Raw genomic sequence first — 12049 nt, 5'->3', positions numbered from 1 at the left:
TCAAATTAAAGGGAAAAAAGGACTGACACGGATGTCAGTTCATTTGCTAAACAGGTGGCTGTTACGCAAATCAACGGTTGAAAATTCACTTTGAAACAACTTATAAGCACGCCCAGACAGGGGCTTAATTACGTATTGATAATGAACTGGATTATTATTTATTAATTGTTGTTGATGTTGCTTATCATCTTAATCGCAGGGAAAATTGTCACTAAGAATAAGAGATCCTTTTGCAAATTTTGACTACCATAAAAAATTTAGGAAAATTTGCAGCAACAGTCCCTAACATTTCTAATTTTGGAAGACTTTACTCGAACCTTTAATTTGTACCAGCAAAAGTCCTCAACCTTTTAGAAATATGCAGTTGAATTCCAAAAGGCATTTCACCATTAGTTGTAAAAAAATAAAAATAAAAGAAAAAGTTCTTCACTTATCTTCGTCACCCAACCCACCCCACTCACCCAGAACCAAAAATCGCCGCCCAATACCACCACTATCATTGCCAACGCAAAGCAAATCTCCCATTTGAAAATGAACACATCATTTTCCGGTTATACCACCAACACAAAGCAAATACCCCGCAAAATGCATTCCACAGAATAATACCCAGCCATCCTCTTTTCCATAGCAATAGCAATGCACACACTAAGCCATCATCTTTCCCACAGCAATAGCATCGCCTAAGGCTAGATTTTGTACGAAAGGAAGATAGTTAGAGTGGAACGACACGACTTTATACCCATGGTTGTTTGACATGTGTTAGTTGAAATAAAAGAACACTTCCGCTCCATTTTTTCCATCCCTTAAACCTTCCCGTCCAATCAAGAAAAGAAACCCAATTTCCCCCATATTTTCCCACTTCCATTAATCATTCTATGTGTCTTCCCTAATACCACAGCCTAAGCAAATAAGCAAAAGGATTCTGGATCTTGCTACATAACAGCTATACAAGTCAAAGGAAAACTGCAAGTAGAAAAGCTAGATTTATATTTCTAAATTGTAGAAAACCCAGATTCATATTCTGAATTCTCACACAACGCAAAAGTTCTTCCGTGATTTAGAAATAGCACGTCAATGTTTTTATCCAAATCAGACTACTTAAAACAGAATGATAATTAATATTCAAATGGTAGAATGAAAGTAAATGTTCAATCACCTGTTAATCCAGAGACTTCAGCAATTTATATTTCTCAGCAATAGATATTAGCCATACATCTGTTACATTATAGCATGAAATTAACTTCAAACCCTCAAGTTCAGTAAAGGCACCTCTAACGCAGCCAACCCTGAGTCTAATAAACAATATTTCCAAATTCATCTAGTTCCGATCCTCTCATTCCAATAAAGATGAAATAGATTTATGAGACTTGGTCTCCGCTACATCATGAGCGAAGAAAGACATTTAAATAGATAGATTCCAGAAGAGTAGAGAGCCAATAAAATATAACTTACTTGTAGTTTTAGAATAATTACATGCAAACTGCTAAGACAAAATAAGTAACTAAAAGATCAATGTACTTCAGCATCGTTATTGTAAATTGAAATTCCACCATATGTGAACTTATACGAAATTATAAAATATGCATATGAAGCAACTACATAGATCCAACTACATTAAGGAGGAGTTGTTTTGGGATATGAGGTCTATTTGACGTCAAACGACAGAATTTTCTTTCAAGATCCTCACTTTGGAACAATTTAACAATTTACTAGTTCTTCAAATGTGGTTCAGGTCTAAAAACTTTTGAATAATTGAGCTAATGTCCTGGATGAGTTACAGAAAAGTGATAAAAGGTATTCAAAGATGTATTAAAATAGAAATTTCCATCCAATTGGAATCCCATGGAAATATAAAATATTTATTCATCTCTTAAAATTTGCATTACCAAGAAATACAAATTATCAAATAGTCCCGTGCAGCCGAACAAATTAATGCCAAAAAATTGAACAGAGTTATATTCCCATGTTTTAATCAGATAGGCAAAACAAGACTTTATTCATAAAGCAGCAGGAGCCAAATATAAAACTAAAAAACACAATCTTCATCAACTTATCCAAATGAAAAGGAATACTTACATATATGAGAGCAGAAGGGAGTATGTAGTCTTCATCAATAAAAACATTGCAAACGTTCAAGAAGCTGTGGCTTAAGAGCTTGATGAGGGCGTCGGTGCCATCTGAGAAGCCGATGTAGATGGTCTCTTGGCTTAACCTCACTAGATTGAGCCATCTCTAGCACACTAAAGAAGAGGCTTCTCGGTCCTTCCAATCCAAGTACCAGAGTATTTCCAACATTAAGTCATCCAACGATAACTAATTTATCCGATCAAACCGCCGCCCCTTCATCCTCACACTAATAATAATTAATCGTGTTTTCTATTAATTAAAAATAAGATTAAAACCTAGAATGCAGAGTTCTTATTGGTGAGACTAGTGGTTTATATATAGTTTTTGGATGTAACTTGGATTGGGCATCCGACGCGGATAACAGACCTCTCTTAATGCCCAAGATTTCACGACGCGATTAATGTCAGGGGAAATTACATGCCAACGGGTGTTTAAAAACTAAAATTCATAAATCAGGTATGAAGTTTATTTGTTCAAATATCAAGTATTAATTTAATTATAAAACCAACCATCCCTAACCGCCCCGCCCCGCCCAAACCCTAATTATTTCCTATCTTCCTTCTCTTTCTACATTTTGCTCCCTTCTCTTCTTTTTCTTATACACTACTGAATCACCGTTAGAGACGACGCAATGCCGATGGCGACTACAGCATGACACCACATCAGCACAATGCGGACAGGACCCAGCCATTTGTCATCCCGTGTTCGAAAATCGCCTTTGTACCTCCGATTGCTCAGTTCGCAGAGCGCCGCTGATCTCGGCATTCTATATGTGTTGTAGTGGCAATTTGAGTGGTGGTATATGTGGTGTTGGTAGTGAGGTGGTGGTTTGACTGTAGAGGTAACGGCTACGATAGTGGTGGTGGAGTGGTTGATTTCTGTGGATGTGGTAGTATTGGAAGAAATGGTGGATTTTTACAGGCAGTGGTTGTGGTTAGCAGGTGGTTATTGGGTGGCAGCGACCATGTGTGTGGTGGTGGTGGTCTTGGTCATGCTGCTTGCATCGGTGGTGGTTCTGGTGGTGCAAGCTGGTGACGACGATTGCAATGGTGTGGTCTGTTGATGGCTTCTGGGTGGTGATTTTCTGATTTGCAATATTTTGGATTTGGTTTTTCCGGTCAAGTGACGATGTTTGGATCTTGTAGGGTGGGATGGGTTGGTTGATTTGTGACCAAGTATCGATGTAGGGGTGTTTGTAACCAAGTTTTTGGTTAATTTGTGACCATCTATTTAATTGTGATCTAAAAAATTCGATAATTTGTTATCGACTAATAAACTGTGACATAAATTTTTTGATTTATAACCAATGAAATAAATTGTGATCTACAAATTTTTGACGTATGATCGTGAAATTATCTTTGACTAGTTAATGTGAAAATATGTGACCAATAAAAAAGTTTGTGACCTCTAAGGATGTACATGTGACTATTAATTATATAATTGTGACTTTAATATATTTAATTAATTAATCAAAACTAGATTTTTGAATTTTGAAACTTAAAATCAGAAAATTAAATTGTCAAATATTTCATACATGACTTGTGAATTTTTCCATTGATGTCATTCGAGTTTCTTCATCTCTTTCTAATTTATCAGAGAAAAAATAAAAAAGTCGTATTATTGTAACTAACTTCTAAGGTTTCAAAATTTCTAACTGATTACAAAGTGCACCCTAAGTTTTGGTCTTAAATCGTAGTTTTTTAATTAAATATAGCCTAATTTATTGTATATTTCATTTGATATGTGAAGCTCGATGGATGAATGGGGAGTTGAAGGAAAAAAGTAAAAGTTAAGAAAAAAATGAAGAAAAAGGACAAAAAGCAAAGCGTGGAGACTAAATTTGCAACATATTCAAAAGTTGTGTCGGATTTCACGATAAAGCTTCGAGAGTGGTAAGGATCAATTCGATGGAGAAAGAATTCAAAGGGATGAAATATAGTTAAAGTATTATCACGATTTTTTAACATAATTCCACCCTATAAAATACATATCATGTGCTGCGGCCATTAACAAAAAACCTCTCATAAACAATAGACACCACAATATTCCATTAAAAATCATCAATCGAAGGAATGAATTTCACAGTTTTGGGAGAAAAATCAAAGGCAACTACAAGAAATTCTTCAATTGAAGATTCCACCTAGATTTTTGGGCAAAGAGGACATCGAAGATTTATTAAGAACCTATTGTAAGGAATTTTTAGATTGATCATGTAGGCTTACATGTGTGAATAATTGTGTATTAAATTAAAGGCTATTGAATTCGATTGAGCCCAATTAAATGATCTAATAAGACTTCGATTTTTGGACTTTAATGTATCCAATTAAAGTGTAGATTTTATATGTGTAGAGATCGAGCCAAAGTCCTAATTTTATGATGGATCGAATTAGGTCAAATGGCATCACTATATAAATACGGTTATGGTCTCCAAATCACACATGTCTTTTGCTCATTCAGTCATTCTATTCTGTCTCCCATCGCCAAAGAAAATTACGGGCTGCGTGTAGATTTGGAAGACTATACTGCAGGATTCAATTATTGCAAATAACCATATCTGATTCAGGCAAACTTCCACTACAATTTATGTATTTTTTGATAATTTAACATGAAATATTTGGTGGTTTAAGATAATAAATTATCCTACGAGTGGTATCAAAGTCTTTTCATGTTGAATAATTGAGAATCAAATTTTTGAAATATTGGTTCTTGCAATATTTTGTGAAGTTTTCAGATTTGACAATTTTGAATTTAGTTTTGTTGAATTTGAAAACTATTTGGTATATTTTTCGTTATTATCTTTCATTATTTGGATTAATAGATGTGGAATTCCAAATTATAGTTTCTTGGTTTTATATTAAAGATTTAAAGCTACAGATTTTGTGGATTATAAATAAATTATTAATTTAAAGTTTTTCGGCTGCTGTCGGGCAACAGCGCGAAGCGCTGCAGCCTGCAGTGCCCTGAAGAAAGGGGCGCCGACGTCGGTCTGCGCTCCAATCTGTAAGGGGCGGCACAGCAAGAAAAGAAGAATTTTTTTATTTCTTTTTTTGGGTTTTCAAATTTTTGCAAGATTCGGGGCGGGGGCTTCTTCTGTAAATTAGATTATTTGAGGCCCTTGCTTCCAATTAGGGTTAGGGTTATAAAATTAAGGTTTCAATCCCTAACATTTAAAGTATATTCAAATTTGGGCCTTTAAGTTTTGAATTTAATAATTCAGTCCCTAAGATTTAAAAATTAATTAATTTGGGCCATTAAGTTCTGAATTTTATAATTAAAGCCCTCAAACTTTAACTATTAATTCAAATTGGCCTCCAAAGTTTATAATTAATTCAAATTGACCCCCAAAGTTTCAAGTTTTCAAAATTTGATCCTTAAAGTTTTGAATTGGTCAATTTTGGCCCCTAAAGTTTTAAATTTGTTATAATTGATCCTCTAAAGTTTTGAATTCATTAATTATTGTCTCTAAAGTTTCAAGTTTATTAATTTCAACCCCTAAAGTTTGAATTAATTAATTTTTCCCCTTAAAGTTTTGAATTATTAATCCTAAGGCTCTAAAGTTTAAACATAAGTCAAATATGCAAAATTGGTGATTTTCTTTCTCAAATTTTGATACTAAGAACTCTTTTAAGAGATATAGTTTTTGAAAGTTAATTAATTGAAGCAACATGGTGCCGAAGCAACCTTTCTTGGGGAAATTGATTAACTTAGAATATTAAAAAGTGTTTGTGTGTGTTATTCATGCGAATATTGATCGGTCTAAAGGAAAGTCAATGTTTGGCCGAATTTCACATGTACCTGTGGTGGTAAACATATGACGATTATTTGGTTTAACGTGTAGTCAATAAATCGGTCCAAAGAAAGGTTTATTGATTAACATGTATTTATTGTCAGTGTTTGATTACTACACCAAGAGTACCACTTACAAGTCAATATTTATATCCAAAGATTAGATATTGATATTGTGCTAGGTATCTTATGATGGGCCCTATCATTATTTGAGAATTATATTATTTGCATATTAAGGATATCCATGTGAGCTATTCATAATAATCGTTCTCTAATTCAGTTTCAAGTTCTGCTGCTAATATCTCTACTAGCATCAAATCAATTTCAATCCTTAATGGCACGAACTTCAAGGTATGGTAAGAGAATGTATCGATCGTTCTCAGAGTCATGGATCTAGACCTCACTTTACGGATCAATTAACCTACTAAACTTACTGATGAGAGTACCTCTAATGGCAAGAGAGAGATGGAAAAGTGGGAAAGATCGAACCGCATAAACTTAATTGTCATGAAGCGTGCTATTCCAAAACCATTTCGAGGCACTATGTCTAATGAAGTAAACACAGCTAAAGTTTTCCTTAAGGATCTTGAGAAGAGATTTGCCAAGAATGAAAATGTTGAAACTAGTACATTTTTGACAAATCTTACTTCAATGAGGTATAAAGGAAAAGGAAAAAGCAACTGATAAGGAAGCTGCGGGTATAGCTTCACAAAAGAAACAGCATAAGGAACAAACTAAAGGTGGTTGTTTCTTTTGTGGAGCTGCAAGTCATAAGAAGAAGAATTGTGCAAATTATCATGTACGGCGTATGAAGAAAGGTATTCTTCTTCATTTGGTTTGTTCTGGGGTTAATTTAACTTCAGTATCTAGACACACATGGTGGATAGATTTTGGTGCAATATCTCACATCAGTGTGTCTATGAAAGGTTGCCTGGATTGCCAAAATCAAGTTATGGTAAAAGATACATCTATGTTGGTGATGGCAAGACGGTGAAAATAGAGGCAATATGAAAATTTAGATTATTGTTAAAGACTGGATTTTATCTGGTGAAACATTTATTGTACCGTCTTTTAGACGAAATTTGATTTCTATTTCTATTTTGAACAAATCCGATTATTCTTATTTATTTGGAAATGGAAAATTTAGTTTTCTTCATGATTCAAAATTGATTGGTTCCGGTTCTTTATCAGGTTACGATAACCTTTATTCAATTGATAAGATTACTTTTTTAAATGAATCATTGAATGTAAGTACTCGAGGTGTAAAGCGAAAATTAACAGGCGAGAATTTTGCCTCGTTGTGGCACAAAAGATTAGGTCACATCTTCAAAAGGAGAATTGAGAGACTTGTGTCTAACGAAATTTTCGACCATCTTGACTTCACAGATTATGATTTGTGTCAACTGTCTAAAGGGAAAACAAACCAATAAAAGGAGATTTCAAGTCAATAGGACTTCAGACGTCTTAAAACTTATATATAGGGATATTTGTGGACCATTCCCTACAGGTTTTTGGAATGGTCAATAATATTTTATAACGTTCATAGATGACTTTTCAAGATATGACTACATATATCTCATTCATGAAAATTCAGAGTCACTGGATGTGTTCAATAACTACAAAGTCGAAGTTGAGAACCAACTCGATAAAAGGATTAAAAGCGTCAGATCTGACCGTGGGGTAAATACTATAGCAGATATGATAGTTCGGGTGAACAACGTTCAGGACCATTTGCTAAATTCCTAGAGGAATGCGTTATCATCCCACAGTACACTATGCCGGATTCGCCCACTGTGAATGATGTTGTTGAGAGACGAAATAGAACGCTTAAGTTCCTTTTCAATTGGAAGATACGAGGTCCATTTTGTTGAGTAAAGCGATCTTCGAGTCCATTCCACACTTCCCATGCATCGTCAACAAAGACACCACTCGATTTTATCTCTGTGTTGATCGAGTTTTGGCCAGGATACGATCATATCATTGCACCTCTCCCAAGCATCTAGCAGAAGTTCTTCAGAATCGACAGGTTTGGCAATGCTACCATTGATGAAATCGAGTTATTTTGGTGCTCTAAGAGCTCGTCTCATGGCTCATGGCCGGGTCACATAATGCTCGGCGATGAGATCACTGACAAGAATGATGGCGATGCTATCTCCATAATCGATGCGAAAGAGATTGTTTGGATTGGAAAAGTCAAGAAAAAAGGGAAGAAGGTTTTGGGAAAGTAGTCTTTTAGTGTTCTCTGTATGATTTTCCATAGAAAAGAAGGAAAACGCTGAATCAAAAATTAACCCACGCTCTGATACCATGTAAGAAAAGGAAAAATCTCTGAAACTTTTTGATAGAGAGAAAATAGAATAATTGATCTGCTGCGTATATTGGAATCGATTGAATTCACAAGTATTACAATAAGAATTACATGTTAATGGAAAATGAATATACAAGGTATGACAACATATTTAGAAGGTATGTCGCACCCAAGATTTGTGATAATTGGTCCATGAATTGTGATGTAGCTATTAGCTAAGATCATAGATCTGTACCGGTAGTATGATGTGTATCGCTTGTATGCTGTAATAGAGCTTGAAGTATAAACTTATTTGAAAGTATAGTTGAATTTTAATTGTCTACAAAACTGATCATTAGAAATTGATTTGGGCAAAGCCGTCACCTTTTTCTTTCTATTTTGTCTTTGTTCATCTACCCGCTCATTCCTATATATATTACTCCTTTCAATTAAATTAGTCAAATAGTGGTATTTTAATAGGAAAAGTACTATAAACTTCTTGTCCTAAACACTTAACAATTGTAAATCAATAAGTCTATAAGTACATGGTGATTCACCCTACACAATGTCCAGATGCAGTGCTGACAAAACTGTATTGGACACTGCCAAAGAAGTGCGGTGTTTACCAACATTGCTTTTGGACATTGTACAGGGTGAATCAAATGGCAGAATTCATTGTAAATTTGTGAGATTCAAGAATGTTAGTTCACTCAAAAAGCGGTTGTTAAATCGATGTTTTGAAACTTGACTAGGTGTTTAACCAGTAAAAATAAGGATCAAGAGTCAAAAAATCGAATTGAGATCAATTCAAATATAAAAAATAAATTAAATAAATTGTATGTTATACACATCACCCTCGTTAGAAGATAGTACAAATACGTATTTATTAACAAAAAAATTCTAAATTTGACTGAACTTCTCAAAAAATAAAACTAATCGTTTCACGTGCGATGTACGTGTAATGCATGTCTATACTTACTTACATAGAATTGATTTAATTATATTAATTAAGAGAAAAATATTACATCAATATTTAGGTTCTTGTGAATTGGTGGAGTCCGTTTCCTTTTCAGTTTACTATTTAAATATTAGTCATAATTATTGGGAGCCAGTTCTCTCTCTCTCTCTCTCTCTCTCTCTCTCTCTCTCTCTCTCTCTCTCTCTCTCTCTCTAAATAAATATTAGTCATGTATATATATAAGTGTTTAGTTAATTCGATTAATGTAATCTATTTTCTTAATTTATACAGTACGTTTATTACGTTTTTACTATTTGCTCTCGAGTTTTCGTATGTTTGTAGGGTCCGGAAACTTTTTATTTTTCACAAATAGATATTAGTTTTATTTTTTTTAGTTATTTAAAAAAAAATTGTAATAATACAATCTATTTTGTCAATTTTAATTGGTAAGTTGATTATTCCAACCCATTTATACTTATTATGTTTCTAGTACCTGCGCTCGAGTTCTATGTCGGTAAGGTCTAGAAACTTTTTCATATTTCAAAAATAAATAGTAATCATATATTCTTGTATTATTTAAGAAATTCGTATTAACACAATTTATTTTGACAGATATTACATGTTAAGTTGATTATCTCGATCCATGTCTACATCGTTGAATTAGATTGACCTCCATATTGATATAGATGTCTTCGACGCATCATCACTTCATAATTTCACATTGTTGGTGCCACATGTGTTCTTATTACATTTCTACAACGTGCTCTTAAGATCTCCAATGTCAATAGGAGAAATAGCAATGTGGGATAAATCCTCATTAAAATAGTAATGATAATAAATTACAAGTTGTTATTAGATTTCCCTTGTCTCCTACTCCCTAATGGAATATTTTTTATTCAATTAGTAAGATTAAATAAATGTTATGCTCTTGATAAGTTAAAAGAGAGGAAATCGGATCTATTTTTCCTACATCGCACGCGCTATTCTTTCGACTTCCTTTTGCTCATTAGTCTGAGTTAAATTTTGAATTATATTTTCTCCTACCTTGACTCATTCCCTCCCTGTATGTATAGGTGAGTCGATTTACATCCAAAGTTTGTTAATCAAAAATCCTAGCAAACTCTCACTAACCTCTCTTGTACTCATTCTTATGATTGATTTGGTCTTCGAAATACAAACGATTGTCGAACTTTTTCTGGATGCTAACCTTACACACTAACAATGTGCTTCAATGTCATGTTATGAGTAGACGGATAGGGAAGTGGTGGGGGATATATTATCCAATTTTTTAGACAGATTCATAGCAATAATTACATTTAAAAAAAAAAAATCATATTTTCAAACTCATTTTCAACTACATATCCACTCAATAAAATAATTTTACGCATTAGAAACAAATTTATTTTCACAAAATTCATTTTCAGAAAATGGAGCTCAAGACTAAAGTAAATATGATACCAATGCAATAAAGGGAGTCTAGTGGTTGAACGTCAACTTTGAGGGTCCCCACCGTTCCACTCCTAGATCTTTATGAGGGAGGTAAATCGCAGGATGTGTCCCAACAAGTCGGGAACAAGAGCTGCATGTATACTGCGCATACAAGAAATTAAATTTCATGTCTCAGGAATCGAATCCTCACATTGCGATTGCCAACAAAGCGTGAAATAACCTCACTTCTGTGATTTTCATAGGGGCCTTACAGGGCCCCTCATTGTTTGGGGGTGGGCCCCACATTTTTATTTAAAAAAAATTGTGGGGGATAATTTTAGTCGGAAATGAGTGGAAAACTTAGAAATTTTATATTTATCGTCTTATAAATAAGAAGGGTATTTTACTATTGCAGTTAAAATGTTTCTCTCAAGCGTTTTTTTGTTTTCTCTCAACTGGGATTGTCGAAACGCGGCACCCCGTCAGTGTTCCACCTCCACACCATTCGCATACGTGTCCAACTCGCCGCGTCGCACCGCGATATATATACATATCTATTTCATCACTATCCCCAAAACACCTCTCAATATCACAGTGCATGTAGCAACAATGGCGAAAGCTTCGTTTTTCCTCATCCCTCTGTTCCTCCTTTTTATACTAGCGCTATTTTCAACACGCGCCGCCACCATCGAAGGATTAGTTGGGGGAAGAACGATGGTCAAGGACGTGAAAACCAACAAGGAATTACAAGATCTAGGGAAATACTGCGTGGAAGAGTACAACCGGAAGCAGCAGCACACGGCAAGAATCACCAAGCTTCTGACGTTCCCGCAAGTAGTGGAGGCGGAAAAGCAAGTGGTTTCCGGCATCAAATATTATCTCAAAATTTCCGCCACCACTTACAGCGGAGCTCTCAAATTATTTGATGCGGTTGTGGTTGTGAAGCCGTGGGTCGACACGAAAGAGTTACTCAATTTTGCCCCTTCCCCTTCCACTAAAATTAAGCAGTTTTGGTAAATAATCAATTTAATTGCTGTTTGTAATTCTGATGCTGTGAATTTGATCTGTTGGCAGTAATTTTGTCAATAATCGATCAAACTCTCTCAAAATAAAATTTAGGTGTAATTGTGCCTTCCATTCTTGCAGACGAGATGATGGTCCGTAAATTTTATTTTAGATGAAAATTTTCAAAAATCTTTTAAATTCTATAAACTTTTAAAATGAAAACTATACAGAAATTTAAGATAGACTTCTGCTAATTCCATAAAAAATAGAAATTCCGAAGTCGTTACTTAAAAAATTTATTTAAAAGTCCCAATTCAATACAACCTTCTAAAATTCAAATAAAGGGGTTAGATCTTGTGAACTTCGTTAACAAAATGATTGGAAGAGGTTTAAAAAAAAAAAAAAAAAAAAAAAAAAAAAAAAAAAAACCCCTTTTTAAAAAAGTTTTTCCTTTTCTT

The 12049-nt window shown here is 34.2% G+C and overlaps 2 protein-coding genes across 5 annotated transcripts in view; one reads left to right on the top strand and one right to left on the bottom strand.

The window, feature by feature from the left end:
* The window catches only part of LOC111390859, a 20424-nt gene extending 17138 nt beyond the window's left edge, over positions 1-3286 (bottom strand). For 3 of the 4 annotated variants that reach the window (XR_002701989.1, XM_023015989.1, XM_023015991.1), the window contains exon 1: positions 2077-3286. The gene's annotated coding sequence lies outside the window, so the exon portion shown is untranslated. Of the gene's footprint in view, positions 1-1156; positions 1216-2076 lie in introns of all 4 variants that reach the window. The other variant, XR_002701990.1, reaches the window with a different exon arrangement.
* Positions 3287-11031: 7745 nt separating this feature from the next.
* LOC111390855 (cysteine proteinase inhibitor B-like) lies at positions 11032-11721 on the top strand. The gene has a single exon (XM_023015982.1). It carries the CDS (start codon positions 11196-11198, stop codon positions 11601-11603), a length of 408 nt encoding a protein of 135 aa, XP_022871750.1. The 5' UTR covers positions 11032-11195; the 3' UTR covers positions 11604-11721.
* The last annotated feature ends 328 nt before the right edge of the window (positions 11722-12049 follow it).

The sequence above is a fragment of the Olea europaea genome, unplaced genomic scaffold (genome assembly GCF_002742605.1).
Source record: "Olea europaea var. sylvestris unplaced genomic scaffold, O_europaea_v1 scaffold722, whole genome shotgun sequence".
In the NCBI taxonomy this organism is placed as follows: Eukaryota; Viridiplantae; Streptophyta; class Magnoliopsida; order Lamiales; family Oleaceae; genus Olea; species Olea europaea.
Note: the sequence above shows the minus strand (reverse complement) of the source record. Positions and strands in the feature narration are given on the sequence as shown.

Bases quoted from the DNA above. Each gene is read 5' to 3' on its own strand.
- LOC111390855 (XM_023015982.1), top strand. From the start codon at position 11,196: ATGGCGAAAGCTTCGTTTTTCCTCATCCCTCTGTTCCTCCTTTTTATA.